This window comes from Carassius auratus, chromosome 19, assembly GCF_003368295.1.
Source record: "Carassius auratus strain Wakin chromosome 19, ASM336829v1, whole genome shotgun sequence".
Classification (NCBI taxonomy): domain Eukaryota; kingdom Metazoa; phylum Chordata; class Actinopteri; order Cypriniformes; family Cyprinidae; genus Carassius; species Carassius auratus.
The window spans coordinates 7,530,559-7,556,335 of record NC_039261.1 but is presented as its reverse complement, the minus strand read 5'-3'; the positions used below and the strand labels follow the sequence as shown (position 1 = coordinate 7,556,335).

General features: G+C 38.0%; 1 protein-coding gene across 6 annotated transcripts in view; it reads right to left on the bottom strand.

The window, feature by feature from the left end:
* Window positions 1-25,777, bottom strand: part of csmd3b (CUB and Sushi multiple domains 3b) — a 373,951-nt gene that overhangs the window by 42,679 nt on the left and 305,495 nt on the right. Inside the window, exons 40-54 of one of the 6 annotated variants that reach the window (XM_026288600.1) lie at window positions 24,149-24,265; window positions 23,844-24,053; window positions 23,565-23,753; window positions 22,082-22,259; window positions 19,280-19,425; window positions 16,273-16,353; window positions 14,995-15,108; window positions 12,992-13,180; window positions 12,403-12,561; window positions 8,297-8,485; window positions 5,630-5,815; window positions 4,515-4,709; window positions 4,234-4,407; window positions 3,374-3,547; window positions 94-279 (exon numbers count right to left, since the gene is read on the bottom strand). In XM_026288600.1, coding sequence (XP_026144385.1) covers window positions 94-279; window positions 3,374-3,547; window positions 4,234-4,407; window positions 4,515-4,709; window positions 5,630-5,815; window positions 8,297-8,485; window positions 12,403-12,561; window positions 12,992-13,180; window positions 14,995-15,108; window positions 16,273-16,353; window positions 19,280-19,425; window positions 22,082-22,259; window positions 23,565-23,753; window positions 23,844-24,053; window positions 24,149-24,265 — 2,487 coding nt within the window. Of the gene's footprint in view, window positions 1-93; window positions 280-3,373; window positions 3,548-4,233; window positions 4,408-4,514; window positions 4,710-5,629; window positions 5,816-8,296; window positions 8,486-12,402; window positions 12,562-12,991; window positions 13,181-14,994; window positions 15,109-16,272; window positions 16,354-19,279; window positions 19,426-22,081; window positions 22,260-23,564; window positions 24,054-24,148; window positions 24,266-25,777 lie in introns of all 6 variants that reach the window. The other 5 variants (XM_026288601.1, XM_026288602.1, XM_026288603.1 and 2 more) reach the window with 5 other exon arrangements.

Sequence of the window (25,777 nt, the reverse complement as noted above, 5' to 3'; positions counted from 1 at the left end):
TTCCCCCCGTCCTTACCCACAGAGTGCACTGCGGTGCTTTAATTTTGTCAGCCGGTGGATCAGGCAAAGCTCCGTGTGAATAAAAGACTTAACTTTTCTCCCCACCTTTACATGTTGGTGGTGGCTGGCTCCACTGTCGGTTGGCCTGACACTGGGCCCGAGAAGGGCCCTCCATCACGTATCCCATGTTGCAGGAGAAGCTCACCACATCATTCAGGTTGAAGCCATTGCCTACGGTACGCCCATAGATGGGGCTCCCCGGGTGCCCGCAGCTGATGGCTAGAGATGAGAAGCGTGAGATGTTTTAATATAGCATAAGCATCATGTTTAATAATAAACTGAGTATAGTGCTGTAGGATGAGTTCTTTGTGGAAGCAGTTTTTTCTCAACAGGTACGTATTAAATGACGGAAACATTTTTAGAGGGTGATTAAATTATGAAAGAAAATAGATGTGCTCGTCATAATTGATTGGTCACTGCGGGAAATTAGTTCATTTTCCCTCTGTAATTTCTAATCATTTATTTGGTAAGTTGCCAACTCTAAAGCAATAAATCAGATTTGGGTTCTCCTTTATAAAAAGGAAATTCAAAACCAGCACTAGAGCAAAAGTGTTTTTTTAATTTATGGACTTAAAAGCCAGCTATAAACCATTAAGAATTGAAGAACCACGTAACACTGGAGTAATTTCATAAACAATAAAAATCTTACAGCCTCCAAACTTTAGAATGGTTGAGTATATATAGCATAAAAATCCCCCACAAGACATTTTGTCTGGAAGTGTGTCATCTAATAGGCTCTGTAACAGTCTACGTGTGAAGGGAACATTAGTGCAATGAATGAAATCCTGCTGTTCTAATAGCAATGGGTAACATGGTACTGTACCATTTGTGTTCAACTGCAGGCATTCGCTGGCTGAATGAAGCCGTACATGCTGTAAACAGAAGATTCCCACTCAATGCCTTCGGGTGAGAGCTGTCACTCTGATGTTCAGTTTAGACATTTAAATCCTATCGTTTATCAGAGTACATACAGACAGCAATGTACATCAATCTAACAACAGCATACTGCCTTTTAATTACATGCCAGGTTGAGTTTACTTCATTTATATGAGGAATGTATTAGAGCTAAAATGTCAATCAGTATCAGATATGGAGCTGATGGTAGCAGTGCAAGTTTGTTGTTATCTGCTGTGTATTGTGACTACACTTGTAAGCTGAAAATGACAGGCCAATCCTCACGTGTCTCACCGAAGGTCTCCACAATGTGTGCTGATTAACTACAGAGTCTAATTCATATACTGTGCTCCAGAAGGGCTCTTATTTAATTAAAGTGAAATTTATTTCGCTGATATGACACATTTAGAGGTATATTTGCTTTTGTAATAGCTCTTCCAGGCTACAGTATATTTTGTTCCTCACTATGTGTCTTTTCTGCTCTCATAAAAAGCCCCAGTTCATTTGCATAATCACAGCTGTAATTTGTTTCTCTTTGCACGGAGGCAATTTCCCTTTCATTTAAAGACTCTCCGTAGCCCAAATTTCCAACCAAATCACTGTATACTAAAATAGCTGAAAGTGTACCCACACATTTCCCTCTTTTTTGTGTGCTACCAGCTGTGATTTTAGCGTCTAATGCAAAGCTTGTGAAATGTAGATGGCACAGATGTGACAAAACATTTGATGCTTAAAGACCCCCTGAAATCACTTGATGAACATGGTTTTCTTTCCTGTGTTGACATACTGTATTCCCTACTAAAATAGCAAGTAAGGGCTTTTAAATAGCCTTTAATTTACAACACAGTCAAGAACAATGACTCACTACTTGTAAATTGCTAATCAAAAGGTGGGTGGTTTTAGTTAAAGGGGGTCTTCTAATTCTAGAACGCATCTGATTGGACACAATTTGGCATACGCTTGAGTGCAGGATCAATCATCAATATTTTTATACACATTTTTGCCCATATTTACAGGTATATGCTTAAAATGAATTTTGTGAAAACTGATTGCAAACTTTTAGAGGTAAACACCAGCAAATAGACCCCCAAACAAAAATAACTGCAAAAACTTGAGTAAACGATTAATACATCAAGTATGTCAGCTGCTATTGGTTAGATCCATTGCGGACTCACAAACTCTGGGGCACTTGTCTGGCATTAAATTGGCTTTCTTCCCTTTTGCTTTATTCCACTTCAGAAAGTGAGAGATGATCTGTAGAAGCAAAACAGCTCTGTGATTGTTTCAGACGCCATGTTAAAGTAATGTATCGGAGAGGCAACAATCACCATTATCAAAAGAGACATCTCAATAGCCCGGTTTTCATTGTAATTGATTGCCATCTTTGAAAGATCATGCAGGAGATGCCACATGAAGGAATGTTGAATCAAATCAAATGACAGTCAGATATGGCTAAATTTGAGAAGTTCTCAAACATATTTGTTGAGGACCCAGATTTTCTCTCGAGCGAACTAGACCTACAACACATTTCAGGTCACAATAATAACTTTAACACAGCTTTTAAGACATAAAAATGTAAGATCAGCACTGACCAATTCATCATCACTCATGTCCCCTTAAAGTGACAGTTCATTCAAAAATGCAAATGACAGAATTAGCATTTTTGGGTGAACTCTCTCTTTAATAAACTGGAAGACTATGTGGATAAATCCTGCAGTTGCTTCACTCCTTTCCCTGCAGCTCCTTTTTATCGGCTCATTTCGTCTGAATGTTCTTCAAACAAATAAACGCCCCCACTGAAGTGAGGCAGACTTGCTGCAGTGCGTGTCTGATAAATGTAGGCTGTGAGCGTGGACCCGGTGTGTCACTGTGCAGTGGGAGATGACAATGACAGCACATTTTTTTAATATAAATAGCTCCCTAAATACGGAGGACTCTTAAGGTGGATTCTTTAAATGCCAGTGCCATTTAAGAAGAAGAAACCGCTCTGAGGAGTGTCTGTGTCATGATGCCATGTCCCCTTACGCTCTCTGTGTCCCAGATATAGTAGTAGTTTAAAACTGCAACAGTAGGATGAGCTAAAATTAGGTCTGTCGATTGATTCAAAGCTAAAACTAAATTAATTATTAATGTTAAGCTTACTGATCATACCCCAAGTGAGGATATTATTGTGGCAGAATTGAATATATTATTATATATTATTTCCATTTTACATGCCAGATAATATGCAATTTTTTTATTTATTAATTTGACTAACGTATTGTTTTTAACTGACATCTGTAGCTAAAATATATATGATTGTCTGTTTTCTTAACCCAGCATTCGGTGCCTTAGGCCCTCTGTCTGATTTGATCTATTCATAGATTCAGTAATTTTCCACAGCTTGTCTGAGAGAGAAAAGCACGAGTCCCAAACTCACGGACACAGATGGGCAGCTGTCCAGACCAGTTGTGGTCTTGTTGGCAGATGCGCACAGAGGAGCCGATGAGGCGGAAGCCGGAGACGCACTGGTACACTACCGTGTCTCTGTAGCCGAAGTTCTCCCCGATCACCTGACCGTTGACGATCTGCTCGGGTAAACCACAGTGGCCGGCTGAAAGGAGAGGAAAGAGAAGAGAGAGTGATTAAAGTGAGAGGTCTGAGCAGCAGCTACATTACACTGTAAAATATTAATATCCAATGCTTTTAGAGAGACAGACTGCTTCATGTAATTAAGTGTTTAGTGGAGTGCATGTAAATTCAAAAAAGTGAGACCTTCAGTGGAGCAGGAGAAAGAAACATGATTGAGGTCAAGCACTTAGACACTGCAGTATGTTTGTGTATAGGTGTTTAAGTCTGGGGTCAGTAAGATTTACTTTAAAATAAATTTAATACTGTTATTCAGCAAGGATTGCTGATCTTTTGAACCTTCTATTTATAAAAGTATTCTGAAAAAAATGAATCATGGTTCCACAAAAATATATGCAGCACAACTGTCTGAAGCATTGATGATAAAAGCATACAGAATCACACACACACACACACACACATATACACCCCCCCCCACACACACATAGTGTATACATTCACACTTCCATTTATATTATTTAATAGTGAAGGCATTAATTACTAAATAAATAGTAATAATAAATACGACACTTCTGAATGGTTACTACTAAAACCTAGGATGATGAAGCTTCTATAACACTTAACAAGGTTAAAAAATCAAGTTGGACCACTGCCATTCAAATGTCTGAAACAGCAGATGTGAACAGAAGCAGTGAATGTAAACAACATTACCTAAGCAGCGCGTCTCTGTTCCACTCCACAGTCCAGAAGATAGACACTCTCTCACAGTAGATCCCACAAGCATATACCCATTGTCACATGTAAATATGGCTGTGGCCCCAAAGGAGGTCTGAGTTCCAATTTTCTTGCCATTGGGAGGCGTGGCCAGATCCCCACATGAGATGACTATGGAGGGAAGAGAGGGTAAGACAAACAAGGACAATCTGTAAAGCTTAAACATTTGACTAACAGAACCAAACAGCTGTTGGACTGAAGTTAAATTATACACTTACTTTGGCAGTGGGGCCTTTCGTTCTTCCAGCTCCACACACCATTGGTCATGCACTGAATGTGGGCGGGGCCTAAGCGGTAATAGCCAGGATCACAGGTGAAGATGATTTTGGTCCTGTACTCATAATGTGAACCGTTAACAATCCGCCATCTTCCGTGTTCCAGAGAGAAAGATCCGATACTTGGGCAAACCACAACTGTGCAACAAATACACCAAAATCAATATTCAGAATGCAATGGCAATGGTTCAATTTCTAAATGGATTGAGCTGCCATGCTATTTTCATAGGTAGCTGCCTTCTAAGGCAGCATGATAACTAAACTGATTTGACGGATTTGGAACGGTAGCGACTCCATGTGTCAAACAGCATTATTCACAGTTTTCACAGTTCATGTCACTAAGCTAACTCTGTGATCCTCTAATAATAATAAATAAAAAGCAGACACACAAATACAAGGTAAGAATTAATATAAATTTTTTTTTACATCAAAGTTTAATTTGAATATTATATCTTCGTTATCACTACGAAGGATAACTTTTGTAAAATGAAGGCAAATACAAGTTTTAAAAGGCAACGCCTTTAGAAATAGGCTTTGTGTTGAAGGATGATGCCTTAAAATGCAGACTAAATATGCAGTTCACATGTTTTTGAAACAGAGGCATCATTTTGGCAGATATAATTGGCCCATAAATAAATTATGATTAAACTGAAGCAAACAGATCTCTCAAAGTCCCTTTAAAGCAAGTCGATTCACTCGGCGGCCATCTTGTTATGCCCCAGGCAGCTATTTACCTTTTAGCCAATAGGGATACAAGCACAGCTCCTGCCTACTTGAATGGGAAAAGACTGAAATTTCCAAAACCATTTGTCTAAATAATGTTTTAACAACCCATTCCAAATCAGCAATAAAATCTGACAAGCAACAGTATCATAAAATGTTCTTTTCTTCTTTGATTTTCCAGGCTGGACCAATTAATGCACAACCTAGACTAAACATACTCTATTAAAAGGGGATTATTTCTGTGTACAAGTCCTTCTCATTCCTCTCAGACGGTCTCTTGATCTCTTTATCTGCTGTAAAATTCATGTTCTGCATCTCTGTGAGTGGGCCTGTACCTGAGCAGCGAGGGACTTTGTTGTGGTTGCTCCAGGTGCCGTCAGGCTGGCACACAGCACTGGTCAACTCTTTGGAGGACAGCCGGTAGCCATCGTTGCAGAAGTAGGTCACACGTGTACCCACTGAGTAGTCCATGGCAAGCACTCCTCCATTCACAGGTGCCTTGGGCACCCCACAGGAGACAGCTTATGGGTGTGAAAATGAGATAGACATATGGAATTTTAAGTAATAAGTTCAAAATATAATTATGACAAGATAATTAAAAAAAACCTCTAATCATTGCTTATTACTCCCATTAGAATATTTCACCATCAGAGCATTAAAAAATTGGTTATTCGATTGGCTGGTTTCACAAGATGTAATTCGAGTTGCTTTTCAGGTGCTTACGAACACATAGCAGCTTTATTAAAAGGTCAATACTATGTTTATGAGTAAAAAAGTAATTATAGATATTTTGGCCAAAAAGATGTGGTCTATCCAAACTCCATACATGTCTATGCACATGAGCATTAGATTTTAGGGATGCATGCTAGATTTGTAGCATATCGGTTACCAGCTGAGACAGAAGACATTTATCTTTATAAGCACTAATTTAATAACACTGTGAAAGGTAATTTTGTAGAAAATCTCAAACGAATATCCATTCTCCGTGCTGTACATTATAATGCCGTGATGCCAAGATTCAATAGTGTTTTATTTTTTTTATTTAAACAAAATGTAATATCATCTATAACAATACAACAATAATTATCGGTCTTAATTTTAACAACAGCACATTCATATTTAATAAGAATTAGAATGGCACACGACCATCACCAATCTAAACTTCAACACAGAATACTTTATAATGTCACTATATGGATTTACATTAATAAGAATTTGAATGAAGGAGTCTAGAAACTTCATTAACTGTAGTGTAAAATCACTCAAATTTAAACTGAACACTTTCTTTGAGAGATCAATATTGTGTTAAAAGTATTCATTACTAGGAAATTACTACATGATTTTGGATGATCAAATTCAAGATTTGCCTCTACGTAATGACAGATCTTTTTCATAAACAATAAAATAGCACTCAAAGAGTTGAACTATTCCACTATAACCGTGCTTGTCATCAGTTTGGCAAACCAGCCAATGGAAGATTCCGTCTCGCTTCTTGTTCTCTTTCTCCCTTACGCATGCAGCACTGGAACATATTATTTATCAACGGTACTTTAAGATGACGCTAAGTATGAATCATTGCTGTGCAAAAGCCCTCTAGATTTATTGAGCGGCAAAACCACTGGTACATTTGAGAAACAAAGCTACAGCCCTAACCATTCGATTGTCAGCGCTCAGCCATTAGAAGCCGAACAATAACCTCAGAGTAATTAAAGGGCGCATATCAAGTATAAAGCCGTTTCTCACCAAGAGTGGTCTTTGACAGTGACGCGAGATGAACTTTTGTTGCTTTGCTTTAGGATAACAAAAAAATAAAAAAATACAAAGAGTGCCCAGATCGCTTTTGAAAGTTTAGAGTCATTTAAATGTCACTTGATGTTAGTGGCACCAGAGCCTGTGGCCCTTAGAGGGAGTAGGGGCCCATTCTGTCACATTAGTGTAGGAGCAGAGCCCTGCATGAATGCGCCGCCTCAGAAACTATTTAGTCAGGCTCATCTACTCTACTGTGAAGCTGCGTCTGGGAGGATAGGTGGAGCAGGATAAACGACACAGATGGATAAAGAGAGCTCGGAAGATTAGTCATTAATGTGACAAATGAAACCGATCATGAAAAAACAGTATCAGTGAGAGGAGTGGCGACAGTAATTACTGCGTCTCCATCACTGACCATAAAAGCTTGTTAGAGATCCGTCAGGAAAATTACTGATCAAATCTGCACTCACTGAATTACTACCTGCTGACTTTAAAAGGGGTCTTTTGGGTGTTTTAGTCAACAAAATACCGGTGTGAAAAGAATACAAGTCCAATGCAAGTTTAATACTTGATTGACAGCATATGTGGCATAATGTTGATTGCCATAAAATTAGAGTTTGACTTGCCAAAAATCTAGGTCACAGTGAGGCACTTACAATGAAAGTGAATAGTGACAATCTGTAACTGTTCAAATATTCTCTGTTCAACAGTAGAGCCGCAAAACTAAACAATATTAAGAGTTCACATTACACTATTCAATTTTGAAAACTTTTTTGCCATGAAATCATAAAGCCAAAAACAAACCTACCGCAAAAATTACAGGAATTTTACATCTTTTTAAAAATAAATATATTAGCTTCACAAGTAAGTTTAAAAATTCTGCAGAAATTGGTCCATTCACTTCTATTGTGAATGCCACACCATGCTTGGTTTTTTTGAGGGGAGAAAATTATTATTTAATCAAAATGTTTTGTATAATCAATTTTATGCTTTGAAATAATTTAACATAGTTTTAAATATTAGAAAATATTGAACCCAGAAAAAGAATACTTTCCCATATCCCAGCTGAATATGAAGGAGAAAATTTGTCATTGTTTCTGCAAATCAGAAAAAGCTTGGCGCTGGTAAATAACATCGATCTTGATGCCGGTTAAATGGCTAATAATCGTAAAGTATTGAACCTTTAACATACTTGGGTTTTCAGCACATTCAATCCAAAATGGACTAGTAAACAATCATTTGCTGGGTGTTACCTTGGCAAGCAGGAACAGGGGCGTCCCAGGCATTGTAGCCAAAGGGGGTCTTCTTGCAAACGGCCGTGCTCTTCCCAATTATCCTGTATCCACGGTCACAGGCCCAGCGTACCAGGCTGTTTATGTGTCCTCCGGTCTGGCTGCTAATGGATCCATGGAGAGGAGAGTCTGGGGTGCTGCAGTACAGAGCTGTTCAGACAGACAGATACAAACCAGACCCCATCAGTTCCTAAACCACCACCCAGAGCAGAGCCCTGCGACGGGGCAACTTCAGGAACATAAAAGTTCTGCTTACAAAAGGGACTGAATACGTTCTGAAGGCACTTAGAAAAGCCTTTCTGCTTTAATAACACGCTGTAAAACTCCTATGTGCCTTATTCAACATGCCTCAGCCTGGTGTTTTGGAGACATTTGGTAACACAGGCTGCAGATGAATATTTTATCATTTGTGAAAAGGTCACATTATCCGGTTTATTACTCTTTTCGCCCACTGAAATTTAGCAATGGAATTGATATTACAGATAAAGATAATTCTAGAACTCTTTTTCAACTCCTGCAAAATGCTTCCTGTTCTTTTACCTTTTAAAAGACACAGTTAAAAAAAATGAATTAATTTAATTGCATCTGCCAAAATTATGACCTTTCCTCAAAACTGACTTAAAATGTTTCAGTCACTTATGCATTTTAACCAGCTGTTATTGCTGGGGCATACAAAAGATCATACCAAAGATGATATAAAAGATACACCTGAACTACAAAAGATGTTACTATTATTAACATCTTTTGTCTTATTTATAAAACAGCAGACTGTATCGGTTTCATATGAAAGGTCCCTTTTCTACATTTGTAAAAAAAAAAAGATTGATTTGTTATCTAATGGAATTCACAGAGTGTGGAATAAGTGTATAAATGCTTTCTGGAGTCACTGTATAAAAATGTAAAATAATATGCAGTAAACAAATGCATTTGTACAGTAATTTCAAAAATGCATCTAAAATCAGAAAAAAAGGAGCTTTCAAATTTAAAAAAAATAAAAATACACCAATGCACATATTTAATAATAGTTTAATAATTTAAACTCATTTTGAAAAATACTTTGCTGAGTATTTTCTACTGTTTTAAGTTCAGTCTCACATAAGCATGCCATGTCTTGAACAGAAAGTGAGAATTACTGGAATGTCCTTTACTGGAGTGTGGATTACTCTACAAATACTACTTGACACATATATTGAATGGTTAGAGAAGAGATAAAAATATTGTGTTTTATAATATGTTTTACAATCTGATGGTGTAAGGGATCAGAATGCAAGGATATTCAAGGGGGTGAATACTTTCTGAAGGCACAGTAGTTACACACTTGGCTTGAAACCAAGCATAAGCACATCAATAACCATGTCAATCAAACTCACTGAGAGACCTTGACAGCAACAGAGAGCTCCACAGACAGAAAGAAGCTTTCATAACGATAGACTTGGCTCTACCCAAGTTTCCCAGCAGACCGGGAGTGAATTCCAACTGATTCTCAGCCTTTGAACTGAAACAAAGTATTAAAATGTTGATGTGGAAATTTTCATATCCTAACGACGGAAATAAACAAGCCATTCATCACTGATTTCACAAGCCGAAAACAACTGACAGGAGGCTAAAGCCTGAAAAGTACTTCGAACGAGGCATGTCAGTTTGGATTTCATCTCAGTTCAAAGATTCTCTGAAACGCACTTCCTTACACGACTTTCTTGTGCACCTGCACCAATCACAGAAGTGTGAAGAGGATGTAGGTACGAAGCCTATTTATATCTCAAACTGGCAGGGTAGAGGAAGCGTAAGCATCTGACCTCCATTCGCATGGACACCTCATTCGGTTAAATTCACTCCAGGCTTGAGTTGAATGGAAGTTCAGCCAGGATGTGCGGCCCTAACAACAGTTAAATATGAGTTCAGGATGTCTAACTGTGATGGAAAACAAAAGAGAGGTGAGCGGTGCTGCCAGCAGAAATGGCCTTCCTGAAAGGAATCAAGCCCTTTTGATGGAAATATTGCTCAGTGAAAGTATGTTGCTCACTGCAAAGAGCAAGAGCAAGTGAAGAAAAGCTATTGGCTTGTGAGGTAGGGTGGATTTTATAACACTCCAAAGCACTTAGAAACGAAAATCAACACATCCAGCGTTGATATGAGAATAAATTTCAGCACCTGCCACTGCAGCAATGTGATATGCACATTACCACTCAATAAAGTACACAATAAAGATTTGATTTGCCATATGAGCACGTGCATTAATAGAGTTATAGGAACAGTCCCCTGGAGCATCCGAGGTTAAGTACCTTGCTCAAGGGCACAATGGTCATAGCTCAAGGATTGCCCCGGGATCGCCCCTTGTTTAGGTTTGAACCTTTTTGTTACCAGCACAGATTATAGAATGAATAATGATGTTATATAGTGAAGGTCTCAATATTTCATTTCTTGAAAATAGCATATACACCAACAAAAACAAGGACAGATAATACAAGTTATAAATAACAACATTATTGATTTTTTTTAGCTGCAGCATTTTACATTACAATTTATATAGAGCAGTTTCTAAAATATATATTTATATATTTAAAATTGAGGATTCAAAATCTAATTTAAATCTGGGATCAAATGGTAAGATTTTTATTTTTTGCTATAATACAATAATACAAATGAAAATAAAATAATAACATTGATTTTTCATCTTCAGGATTGTACACTGCATCTTATAAACAGTGGTGTCTAAAATGATCAAATGTGAAAAAAAAAAATAATAATGGTCAAATGTTCTTGTTTTCTTTGAAGCAAGGGATGCTCTTTGAATCATTCTCAAATCATCCTGAATTACATGATCATGAGGTTTACTTTATAACACAGACTTAAGAGCTGGTTATGGCCATGAGAACAGTGCATCTCCCATGTCTGTAAAAAGTCTTTTTTCGTGGAAAAACCACTGGAACACTAGGGAAACTATCCACTTTAATTGACCACAGAAAGCCCTTAAACTGTAGATTTGTCTGTCCCTATTGAGTCCGCTCTACTACATTTGAGCACACACACTCAAGCTTGAGGAATTGAAAGGTAAGGTGTAGTAAAAAAAATGCATTATGTGTACTTGGAGTCCCTAGGTCTTTGGTTGACATCCACAACGGCAAGTGTAGCATTCACTTAACCAAGGTGCACTATTGGTCCAATGGGTCTCCGGCCTTTCTTGTTCTGTCAGGATGACTTTTTCTGAGAAATTGTAAAGTGCTTGACCTAAATTGCAAAGGACATTTGTCAACCATATATGAGCTAAAGTAAGGTAGTGTGTAAGCCCTCTCTTGGGCAAAGACGCCAAAATAAACCCATCAAAGTACCTAAAAGACAAAGTTACTTCTACACAAAAATGTTATCAGCACGTACACGTCCATCTATGTTCACACATATATACAAACATAAACATGCACATGCACTCACACTCATACGATTCTGACAGACTTTGGTAATTGACACATAACATGCAATAACCTCTTTCCCCATCAGTATGCTAATTTTTAGGTTTATAATAATAAAATGTATATGGAAGAAAAAAAGGGGCAAGTAAATAATGATATATATATATTTTTTGTTGTTGCTTTTTTGATTTTATGATTAATTGTGATCTATTTCTTTAAACTGTCCGGCAGTTTGAAAAAGTCTTAAATATGGTTGCATACATTTTACATTTCTGGTCAATAGCAATAACTCGACAATTGGAGTATTTTTATGTTATGACTGATAACCAGTAAATGTTTAGAATTTTTATTCTTCACCATTTTGTCCAATGAATACAAATCTAAACACTAAAAACTACAATCAATCATTAATAAAAAGAATTTACCCATCACAACATCATAACACACAGTATGAAACATGCATATTAATTTTGAGATCTTCTAAAGATTAATATTAAACATTTAAATAGTATAATAAGTCACACTGCTGGGCATCTACCCCAAATTATTTCACGTCAACTACCCAAACACACTTCCTCAGCTCTAAGTATACGTTCATTCAAATTCAAGAACAGAGACGGAAAACGTGCAAGCAATAAAGAGATTTAAATGGATACATACTTTGATACTCACCGACATAGCGGATGCGGAACCCTCTCTTATTGGTGCCGTGGTCAGCTGACCAGCGCAGAAGAAGCTGGTGGCCAGTGGTGGTGATGTTGAAGGGTGTGGGGAGGTCACCACTCAATGTAGACAGAGTTTGACTATGAATTGTGGGTCCTTTAAAAGAAACAGAAGAGAAAGACAATTTGCAGGAGGACTGTTACACCAAATTACACTTGTCAAAAAATAGGAAACTCGTAAAAGAACCTAATGCTTAGGTGAAACACAATTTGACTAAGGCTTTTGAAATTACTTGAAATGAAAAATATCTTGAAAATGGAAAGCAGACAAAGTGTAGATAATAACAGCCTTGGGTACAAATGGTGACTACCCTGTGAAAGGCATATTCACTCTCTTATTAGACTAATATCAATTCAAGATTCACTTTTAATATGTTGTATTTAAAAAAAAAAAAAAGCGGGAAAAGAAAAGCAATTTTGTCACTTTGTGGATCGTGTGAACTCAGAGTTGCATATGTTGCAGGAATCTCTATAACTTAAACATTTTTACAATAACAGCCTAGTTTAAGTGGAGAAAAAAGGTTTACCGTCAAAGACTTCTAGAATGTCGTATTCCTTCTCAGTCTGGAAAAACTCAAAAAACAGGGTGATATTGTAGCCCTTCTCCACATTGATGCTCCAAGAACACATCTGTAGGTTGGGGTAACTGTCGGGATACCCAGGGCTCAAAATCACCCCAGATGAGTCAAAGCGGACATCATGAGCTGGACATTGCACTGTGGGGGGAAAAGACACATTTTTATTAGTTACTGATTTTGTACAAAGGTGATAATTATAGGGTTTGTGTATCAATAAGATGGGCATATTTTATGTGGTACTAAGTGTTCATATTTCATGTTACTTACATTTAGTTCAGCTGAACCAAACTAAAAAACAGTGCAACTAATTTACCTGAACTCAAAATCCTTGACTTAACAAGCTTAAACTTGACTAGGCTAAAATAAATTAACCTAACCAAATTTGAGGAAACTAAGCTGAAAACTATGGAAGGCAGTTTCTGCCACTGAATAAAAAATAAAACAAGGTAATTGTGACTTTCTCACAATTCTGAATTGTTTTATTCTGAATTTATTTCATATTTTGCAATTGCGAGTTATAAAGTAAAAATTCTGAGTTATAAAGTCATAATTGTTAGATATAAACTTGCAATTGTGAGTCATAAAGTCTCATTATTCTCATAATTGCGAGTTTATATCTTGCAATTCTGACTTTATTACCTGCAATTCTGAGGTTTTGTTCTTGCAATTGCAAGTTCATATTTCTCAATCCTGACTGACAGAATTCAGAATTTATATCACACAATTCTGACAGAAATGTGAGATAAAAACTGACAATTACCTTTTTTATTTAGTGTCGGAAACAGGCTTCCACAGAAAAGAGATCTAGATAAGACAAAACTCCACTCGACTTGATTAAACTTAATAAACAACAAAAGTGTACATATGACTCAACAAACCTAGACCTGACAAAACTAAACTAACTCATCTATATTAAACTGATATCAACTCAGTAAAACTAGATAAGCCAACACTCCACTCAACAAACCTAAACTTGACTAGATTTGACTAAATTAAGATAACCAAACTTAAAAAAACTAGACTAAACACAAGACGAGACTACATTTGACTCAGCTCAGAGAAATGAAACGAAACTAAAGAGGACTACACTTGACTCAACAAAATTAAATTAACCAAACCAAATTCAACTATATTCAACTAAACTACGCTAAAGTCCAAGCCTAAAATTTTAGAACTGAATTGCTTCTGTTCCATAGTCAATGAAATCAGGTCTGGTGTCTATTGACCACAAAACTTCCTAAGATTATAAACAGCAAATCATTTGCCTGGGACCATTTCTTTAGGAACTGTAGAAGTTGGCCATTTTCTGTAATCTTGGGGGGAAAAAAAGAAGCCACACTTTTTCATCAAGTCAGCCTGAAATGTTACATACTCTGCAAAACACTTCATGAGTTCTCCTGCTCCATGGCTCACTTTGTTTATCCCGTTCCGAAACTGCTTTAATGTGCATGACAAATGATTGAACTACCGTTTCCAGGCACTTTCCTGAATCTAAGCACAGGACAAATTCTAACAAAGTGAGTGCTCTCTCGTGGGGATGCAGGGAGAAGGATGGAGCCATGAAAGATTAATGGCAGCAGCTGTTTGAGCCACTAAACTCCAAGAGCCGCATCACTCATCAACAGTGAATGTGAGGGAAGGAGCAGTGACAGGGAAAGACCGAGCTCTTCATGGGCTATCAGCAATACTGCCTCTGATCACATTTTACCCTCCATTACATGTATGATGCTCGTCTGAGTGATTTGAGCTCCTAGTCTAGCCGTCCCAATATCCTGCCATTTACTTGTGGACGCTGGTTGGACGTTTCCTAGGCAACACGCTGATACCTTTAACCCCTGTTCTGCGCTGGTTCCGCTGTCTAAAAGAGGATGCATTAGGCACATAATCCTGGTAAATGGAAGCTGGTGGGTCTGTGTCATTTAAGGGGCTTTGTTCTTGAAAAGCATGCCCACCTTGGCAGGAAGGAGGCTGCCCGTCCATCTGTAGCCGTTCTCCCAGCCTGCACGTCAAAATCTCGCTCCCCACCAGGGTGAATCCGGGGTGACAGCGATAGCGGATAATATCACCTGAGATGCAAGAGAAAGAGAGTCGCAATGATTAAGCGTCCATTTAATTAGGTGGGACAGCGAACCTCCTTGGTTTTAATGGAGATAGATGTCACAGATATGGGTTTGATGCATATATTTTAATGTTAAACTTGAAGAGGTTGATAATTGAGCTGTAAAACAGCAGCGTTTGCAGCCCTGTCTAATAAATTGCTTGTATTGGTTTTGCATGAAAACCCCGCCACCATCGCCTATCTAAAAATAATCATGCGTAAGCACCTGGAAAACATCAAACGTATGACGCACTGAAGCTTTCCTATGTGGAGAGGCATTCCAATGCACTGCCAGTGTCTAGGCAACAGGGCAAAGTGAATCTCCTTTACAGTATTGGTTTAATTTCTATAGCACCAGAAATGCCAGGTTTGATTATTCGTGCCAACATGGCTGTGGGTGAAACACTTGTGTTACAAACGGGTTTTGTTCAGGGTACTAATTTAGTAGTCATGTTGGCATTGAGGGCAGATGACAGTTGGCTGGAATAAGTGGAGAGGAAATATGAATTTTTTTTTGCAAGGAACATGTGAATATATTATAATAGATGCTTTACCAGTGCCTGATCTGTTTTGAAAAACTCTTAATGGAGAAATTCCCCCCAAAACGGAAATGCTGTCATGATTCATGTGTCCTAATGTTGTTCCAAACATTTGATTTCCTTCTTTGGAGCACAAAAGATGACGTTCAGAAGAACTGTTTTTGTCTGTACAGAGAAAGTCGATGGGGTCCAAAACAACAATGTACCCTATTCACTTTCTTTGTATAGACAAAAAAGACATTTCTCAAATGGCTTCTCTTGTGTTTGGCTGAAGAAAGAAAGTCACACATGTTTGGAACAACATGAGGGCACATAAATCATGGCAGAGTTTTCATATTTGGGGGGAACAATTCCAAACGAGAATGGTAACAGGTAGCTCTCTCCAGGTACTAGAGACAAGCAAACAGACAGAGAAATGTTATTAAAGTGCCACTATATTTATACTCTTTGGGAGCCAGTCTACAAATGGCTTACTTTATATAAAATGGGATAGGAGAACACCGAAAAACAAATACACACTTCTGGACCTCAAGCCAACCTGAACAGAATCAGAACCATTTTTATAAACAATAGCAAAAAACATGTGTTCATACCTATCTCCAACTCATTATCTTCCATCAGGATATCGGAGTTTGCCACTTCTGGCGGAGGCTGGCAGACTCGTAACTGGTATGCTGCAAAAGAAGAGGGCGAAAGATGTGTTTACAAAGATCTGAGGAGATTTAAGAGATTCAAATCTCTCAAAAAGTAACGAAAAGTATATATAAAAGCAAGAAATATTTGTATTTAGCATTTGTGCATTATTAATCCATGTATTCATCTTTACAAAGTTATTTCTAAATGTTTTCTTTGCCCCACCCCATACCCCTTCTCAAAATAGTTTCTAAAGGAGCTGCAGAAAAAGATAGTGTATACAGCGCTGAACACATTAATACTCAGAATTAGTCATTTAGTCATTCCCACTCATTACAGGATATATTAAAATAATGTTTTATATTTTATAACATTTTTGCATACTTGCAGTCACATTTACTTATGTTCAGCATTTTTTTTTGTCAGTAAAATCATTCATTCAATAGGCGAAAGATCTGCTCATGCAGATTCAAAGCACTGATCAACAGGAAGATGCTTGGTTTTGAAAGACTTTTTTGAGAACTGTGCTTCATATACCATTAAACCGAAATGTGACCACACCTTATGTTTTTGCATGTGTGGCCAAACTTGATATGTGGCATTAACACATGACAGGACAATGAGCCAATCACAGTGACATGAAAACACTTTTTACCCCTTATACATTTATGCCATTGTAAGAAGGCAAATAAGATGCTACACCCTTTTGAACAGACAAATATTGATATAAATAATATGTAATATATTTTATAATACTACTCCATTTCTGTTGGTACAGCCCATTATTTTCTCATTGAAATCTTTTGCCTCCTCTGAAAAAACGCCCTGGTGAAATGTGACATTCGGCACAGTTGTGTTGGCTCCTAGTCAGTACTAATGACAGAGGAACCTTCCGTGACCAATAACGATTAAGTAGGGTGACACTGAGGTGCATGGAAGGGTGACTATCACTGCACTACGGGCCGCTCTGCGATGTTAGCACAGAGCGTTATCAATCGCTTCCATCTGACAGCATATACACATGCTAGCAAGTGAGCGTGTCACAGTCGTTGAAAACGCCAAGAACAAAACGACCCACATAATGAGCGAATCACTTAAGAAGAGAAGGAATTAACCGAACATTTATCCGGCTCTGGATTGCATGAGTAATGCATTTGTTGTGCGAGTACAACAGTGCTGAGGCCCTTCCCTTTGCAATGTATAGATAGCCACGAGTGCTGATGATAATTACCGAGTAGCTTTGCACAGCGTAATTGGCGAGTTAATTATTCTGGTGTTAATGAAAACTGCGAATGCAACAGAATCTCGATGCAGTCAAGCTGCTTGGAATTTTGACATGAAGCCATAATTGTAGAGACTTCACACTGATTAAGATGGATATCAGAAACCTTTGAGCTCTTCGCTTTGAGGACACCATGAACTGAGTCTTCCATCATGAGATGGAAGATTTTGGCTTTGTCTTCTCTTGCCAAGTTGAGGTTTCAGAAGGCGGAGTTGGAAACACACTAATTAACTATTGAAGCCCACTTAGCATGTGGCTCCTTCTCTGTTTGCTTCCTGACGGGTTCCCTGTTGTGTTTTGGAGTAAGTGGCCAAAATGGAAAGGCAACAAAAGAGGCAGCCCAGAGAGATTAGGGTGGACGCTCTGATCAGCAGCCATGTGGCTGAAGACACTATACTTCCCTACAAGAGGTTATTCAAGTGGGTGTGAAAAAGGAGGGAAAAAACCAACAGAGGGTTATGATTTAACCAACCGCCCCCCCCCCCCCCAACACACACTAAATTTATTCAATTACAAACCTTCTTTGTTGTTGTCTGGAGTTTTTCTTTGATGAATCAGGGACCGGGGAGGTGGAAATAGATAGTGTGTGAGTGTGCTTACGTCTGAGAGCCATTAGAATGAGACTTCAGAATTAAGTTGTTAAAATGGGCTATTTGGCGCTTCTCTAACTCAGAGATGCCTCTTTGATGTCCTTGGTGTCTGGACGGAATATTGAGTAAAGCCTCACTAATAAACCTGAGTGAATTTGAAGGGCATGATCTCTGGATTTTAGAGCCCATTCTGAGCTCATAATCATATTCCATAGATTCCTGTCTAAGCTGCTTTGGCTAGATTGGCTTTAAAACACTAGAGGATGCGACATCAGAGAGCAGATTGGCAGACTCGACAGAGCCCTAATATGATTAGATAACATACTAAATACTAGATGAATATTTGAGTTTAATGGATGGTAATTTTGACTAATTCATATCAAAGCAGTTGGTGGAAATAAAGTTTGTCTTTCAGGCTCTGTGTCCCATTTACTCAGAATCAAATGGAATCAAAGCTAAACTCATTATGATGGACCGGGGTATTCCCAGGGCAAATCTGAGTAAATATAGATGATCAACTTTCTCTTTGTTATGTATGCGCATCACAGACTAAAATATCTGCAGATGGAAAATGTATCTGCAGTTCAATCCATGAAAGACAGGTCGAGAAACAATTTGCTCTGGAGCATAAAGCAACTTTAAGGACAGGATGGAAGAAAGCAGTGTGAATATTCTTCAAAATCTTTGCCTTTGTGTTCCACAGCAAAAAGAAAGTTATACGTTTTTAAAATGAGCATGAGTAAAAAAAATGATTTAGAGAAACAAAATGGAAAATATACAAACTAGACTAATCAGCGAGCATTATAGACAACCTTGAGACGGTTGGTGTGACGCACATTCTGAAATGGTCATTTTCTTTCAATGCATCTCAGGTGACAGCTGACATGGGCCAAGGATCAATATGAAAGCATGTAATAAACTATAAATACTAGTCAGCAGCCTGACTCAAATCAATATGATCAGTGCATATGTAAGCCACTTTAAATGCCTGGTAGGGACTGAAATTACACAGTGATGACATATTTATTGAATCAAACTGGTTTTAAACAGACTGGTAAAACATGTCTATGCATTCAACCTGAAGTGGCATCTCACCATGGTAGCTAAGCACAAAGAAACCACTTCCACTGAAGTCACTGTGGAACTTGATGAGGATCTGATTGGATGTGCTGTAGACAGACTCCAGGGCTGTGTTACCACTGAATTGACCGATCTGGGGCGAACTCTGGTCAGGACCATCCCTGCAAAAAACAGAAATGAAGCGAGATTTATAAACCTACATCCAGAATGACTGATCTCGTGACTTAGACCTAGCTCAACTTATGTAATGGGCTTGGAAACAAAGTTGTTTCAGCACAAAACCCACCTGCAATCTACTATTAATGAAGCCTTAGTGTTAAAATTAAGTCATTGCCACTCTTTTCAGTACAAGTACACATCTTTTCTAGAAAAAATTAAGCTCATTATACATTCTGCCTTGAATTGGCACAGTTATTGTTGGCGGTAAAGGGAATTTGTTAAACGTTTTTTCTGTTGATCGTGGCAACATGTAGTAATTCATTAAATTATGAATTAAAACAAAATGGAAAAAAAGCTTTAAAAGTGGGAATACCATTAAATATACTTTCTGCATTTAAAGCAGGGTCTAAAAAAAAAACATAGTAAGTGCAAATTCATTTTTTTTGTGGTCCAAAACACCCAGTAAGGATTTGCAGTTACACATAGAGTAAATAAATTAAACATTTTATGACTCATCTCCACTGCGCTTTATCACTTAAAATTGCTTTATGAATCTTAAGTCACTAAAACATGACTTTAACCTAGTGGTCCAGCAAAATAATGACTCTGCAATTACACTGAGAGTAAATAAACTATGTGCTTCATAGTTTAAGACTGATTTCTGCTGCAGTACATCGCTGAACGCTGCTTTTATGAGCCATATTGTCTTAAATGGGGCTTTAAGCGGAGACAGCAATATTTTCCCTATTATTGACTTCAAGAAAAAGCGAGAAGCGCATTCCAAAACAGCCAGTTATTTCTCCGTGTCTTGTAGTTTATTAAGCTAACTTCATGCCATATCTGCTGCTGTCTTTACATTAGGCCAGCCCAGCAGAAATGCATAAAGTCTTTGTTTCTTACATGAACGATAGAGCTGGACTAATGAACCAGAAGACACTGCTTTATCTAGGTCACCTATGATGCATGAGATGGTCACTAGTAGCAGCACACTGAGGAACCGACGGAGCACCCAGAGAGAGAAATACAGAAGCTTGTTCGCAAGTTTGTTTCGCAAATTTTAGTAGAGCACGTTGTCAAGCACTTTTTGGGACAGACTGTAGCACTGCAACATGAAACATAAATGCAATCGTAATTGCAGATTGTACAGAGCAAAAAAGTAAGAAAAATGCAATAATAATGTAACCTCTATCTGTGGTAAAAATGCATTATTTAACACATTTAACGGTGAGTGTAGGTTATGCAGAATCTATTAATAAATAAAAGTACCCTCTGGAATTTTTCTTAAACAAGAGGGACCTCTGATGTGAAAAGTGAACAGCTGACATTAATTACTGAATTTATCCTGGGTTTCTTTCAATGCATTATTCTATCTCCCCCGCAACTGGGTGTCACAACGATGTGAAAGACAATTAGTCAAAAGTCTCTGGTCTTCTGAACATCCAATTGGCCTTAACTAACTCTGTAAGGACACAAAATCAGGCTAAAGCCTGCTGTTATCTGTGACTTTGTCTCTCAGAATCATATATCTAATAATAGATATATGCCAAAACTTTTAAAAGTTGCATGCTGTGTTACAAAAGTCGCTTACATTCGGAAGCCTAGAAGAATTTAAAGTATAAAATCTGTATTGTTGTTTAATTATTCCTCATATTAAGCCTGCCAAACCTCAAGAGATGTTTCTTCTTGTTTGAAGACACACACTCCCTTTGGAGTCTAAAACACCAAAACAAATGGGCTTAATTTCCATGAGGAGGCCAAAACCAATAGCTACAGAAAGCAAATAAAATGAAGTATACCCAATTAGCAAAAAGTCTTTCCTGAAAGGTTAAAGAGACAAAGCTCAGAAGGGAAATTATGCACAACTGTTACAAAAAACTGCAGAAAGTCATTTATGCCCACAAACCAAACATATGCAAACTTTTGAACATGATAATTATATTTTTCTTAATATAATAAGATGATAAGAAAAAAATAGAAATAAAATCAGTATGCCTATATGAAAATTCTTTTTTTGAGTAATTATAATATGAACACATACTAATGATAAATAGAACTAAAACAATTTTTTCATCTACACTGAAATATTAAATCTGTATCTAAACATAGATTTAAATAGTAAGCTAATGTGCAGTTTGGTGGCACCTCTAGAATCATCCAAGACCAGACAAAGTCAAACAAAACAAGTGTGAAGTTTCCATTTTCGTAACAAGATACCACATTAGGGACCCCAGAAGCGAAACAAAATTGAATTCTGAAAATTGTCTCCTGACTTGAGGAACTGTGCAAAGGCAATTTCTATAACTACTTTTCAAATGGAGAGATACTGAGATGCCTAACCAAGCAAATGAGATGGCAGGTAGTCCTAAAAGTGTTCTGTGGAGATTTAAAGGACGATTTCCTTCCACAGACATGAAAAAGTGTGCTTAGAGGCTTTTCGGAGGAACGGTCTTGCACACACGAGCGAGTGTCTTACATTGAAGGACGTTTGGAGTGTGGTCACAAATGGCTCTCAGTTCTTGTGGCTCTTTCATCTGCATGTGCAGTCCCATCTCTCTTACTTCTTCAGCACTATTATAATTTAGCACACACTGATGAGCTTTAACTGATTCCTAATAAGGTCATCATGACATGTGTCAAATATTCCCTATGAGAGTTTACCACACAGTGATGTAGTCGTAGATGGGTTCAGTGCTGAGGACGGTGAAGTTGATGTAGATGCCGTTTCCAGGGGGCACCCGGACACTCCACACACAGTCCTGGAAGTTGGGGTATTCATTTGGGTGACCCGGTGAGAAGATGGTGCCGTTCATGGAAGTGATGTTTCCACCACACAGTGCTTTTGGGGAGACAGAAAATAAGTTAATTTAAGGTACACATGGCTGGTTTTATATCAGTGAGGGAGACATGGCTAGATTACATGATCTAATGAATGTCTCCACACTTTATATTTCTTTATATTTTTAGTGTTCCTGTAGCTCAATTGGTAGAGCACTGTGCTGGGGGTTGGGGGTTCGAATCGCCGGGAACACATGATAGGTAAAAATTGATAGCCTGAATGCACTGTTAGTCGCTTTGGATAAAAGCGTCTGCTAAATGCATACATTTAAATAAAATTTTATCTTGGAAAACCCCAGAATAAATTAATATCAGGTGAAAAATACTATGAAAACTGCACTTAATAAAAGGTATCAGAAAAAGAAACATTATTTTTATAACATGATTCTGCATCCACACTACAACTGTGTGATATACAGTATACTGAATATTCATGAAATAGTTGCATTGTTTTTCTGCTAAAATAAAATAAAGTAGCACCATGAATATTGCGATGATTTTAACATACATTTCATTTGGTTAAGAAGTTTACTTTATGATTCTTCCTCACTTTGATATCACTGATGTAAAAATCAGTAGCAAAAACAATTTCCGTGCTCCAGTGAATCACATTGTCCATTTCAATGAATCAAATAAAATCACTGATTCGTGTCATCCCTAAAAAATATATATGGAAGTCTCTGTTTGAAAAAATGTTTCTATTAAATATATCTAGGCAAATATCGCTGTTAGTTACATCTTCATTCAAAACATGCCTAGATTCTTTATTTTATAAACATTTGGGAATCTACTTTAACAACAATGGCTTTATTTTCTATTTAAAAATTATTTGTCAATTTTAAGACATTTCCGAACAAATCAGCCAGTTCCAATCTCAGCCAACAGATGTCAGTGCAGAGTCCAAGGCTGCTTCATGTCGACTAACAGAAGCTGGCGAAACAAGTACAAAATGACCTAGTGCATCTTTAAAGGTTTTATCTCCTGAAGTTCATCTCATAGCTGTGATCGCTCTGTTTGACATCACCTCACTGTGCTCTGGGAAATAATGTGGATCAGTGAGCCATTGAGAATTTGTTCTAACCACAGAGATGTGTGGCGCTGTTTAACATCATGCATCATCTAGTAATATTGTTGAGATAAGGCAATAAATCTCACTCGTGAGCTTGCGTATAATCTCATCAGCTGTAAGCAACTGATGACACTTTCATAATAACTTACAGTGAGCAGTTGCATGCGTGAAGCACTAAGGTCATTCAATTTCAATAGTGAATAAATCTGGTGCATAAAGAATTTTAATATTATCCACCTTCACAGCGTGGTATAGGGTTGTTCCAGTTTCTGCTGATTCCATGGAGGCATGTTAAAGAGGTCTCGCCAATGAGAGAGTAACCAGGTAAGCACTCGAAAGACACCGTCATGCCCACGCTAAAGTCACTGCCTATTACGATACCATTCCTGAAAGGTCGGGGGTCAGGACAGCTCTGCAGCTGATAGGCTGAAGAAAAACAATCAATTGAGGAGGATGAATGCAAATAACTCAATAATAACACACCTAATGGATCGTGGGAAATGTTCAAAGTCTTACCTTGGTATGTAATATGAAATCCAGGTTTATTCTGGGAATAGTCGCTGTGAAAGAAGAAGCTGGTTTCATGGGTGGTGCTGAAGAGCGACTCGGGAACTTGCGGCCCACTGAACCTGTCAATCACTGTACCAGTCTCACTAGGCCCGCTTCGGATCTCCAGGTAGTCGTGGATTGCCTCGGTGGAGAAGTTCAGGAATTGCACGTGGATTCCTTAACATGTTGACCACAGTAAGTGACACTGATAAAGACCTAGAGTCACTAAATTCTGTAGTTCACTCCTACACAGTTTAATGACATGCACGTACCGAAGCCAATGGGAAGGGTGACCGTCCAAGTGCAATCCAGACCACTTGGGTAGTTGCCAGGAAAACCAGGGCTCAGAATTACTCTACTAACCTCTGTCATGGCTCCACCACACTGAGCTATGAATATACAGATAAAGATTTACTTGTTATACAGCAAAAATGAAAGAGCTCCTGTAAACCAGACAAAAAAAAATCCTTGTGCATGTGATCTCACTTGGCCAATAAAGCTTGTTTGACTCTGAGAAGATGGGCGTCAGACTGCTAAATGACTGTAGCAGATCAAAAGTAGTGTAAAATCTGCAGTTGGCAAGAGAAATCCCATTTACATATATTACGTCAAGTCCCTTGCGTTTAGTCCTTAACATTTCACTTACTCTTAGATTAAACTGTTGCTCAAAAAAAAGAAAGAAAGAGTCAAAATAGAGGAGCAGAGAAGCACTTAAACAGAAATAAACATACTGGAATAAAATAAATTCTGATCTGCAGTCTATTAGCTTGGCACAAAAACAAAAGCTATTGTCTCTTACAGAGGGATGAGCAACATGATAAAAAGCACCAACACTTCTGGGGTTTAAAGTCGTGATTGCAACAGTTTTATGTAGGTCACAGCTAATAGTCATGGATGTGAGGTCTAGTTTTGGCACAGGAGAGCTGGACAATGTTGCTGCATATATCAGAAGTAGAAACTTCCTTCCAACTTCTTTCAAACAGGATGCAAAGGGAATTGGGCAGGTCAACGGATAGCCAACTCATACATGAGCCAAAGCAATATAAAAGATAAACAAGGTGCCCTTGATCAGTGATGAACTGATCTGAGGAAAAAGACCAAAGACCAAAAACTTGGTCTTGTAGTAAAGCCTGCTGGCCACATTGCTGGCTATAAACGGGATAGGATGATGCAGTGGAAGGGAAAGAAATGTCTGGCCCATCAGCTTGGCATTTTACAAGGAGAAGAGTTACAGACGGGCAAAATATCAGCTGTACTAAGGGATACTCTGGCCCCTTTGTTTAGCCAAGATTTTAAGTTTTTTTTTCCTTCTAAATATATGTTTGTGAACCATGACTGTAACCAAAGTCCCTTTAAGGCAAGTCACGTCACTAAGCGGCCATCTTTGAAACACCTTTCGGGCATGCAAGTGCAGCTCCTACTGTATAACTTTGAGTGGGGAAACATCAAATTCTCGAAAACCGTTCACTAAGCTTACAATTAAATTTTATATTTGAAATTACCAATGAAATCTGTCAACCACTGTGTCATAAAAGTTGTTTCTTTTGCTCAGATATTGTTATAAAAAGCTTTTTTTTTTCAGGCTAGATCAGCCAGTACGCATGCTCAGTCCTGAGTGCACGTCTCAGAGCACCGACTGTTTATATAGGAACGGGGACTTCTAACGGAAGCTGCAGTAACACACTGACTTTACTGAATAGTGATTGGCTCTTTCATTCAGAAGGCGTGGCTTCCTGCGATTGAGCAGTCATATTAAGCGTTGCATTTTTCCCTGTTCAAAACGATTCAAGTGTCACGTCTTGGGTATTCTATAGTCTTAGCTGTATCTTCCCTAAAATAACAGCAAGAATAAAACAATTCACAGATTATTACGTTGTTGAAAAACAAGTGTATCTAAATGC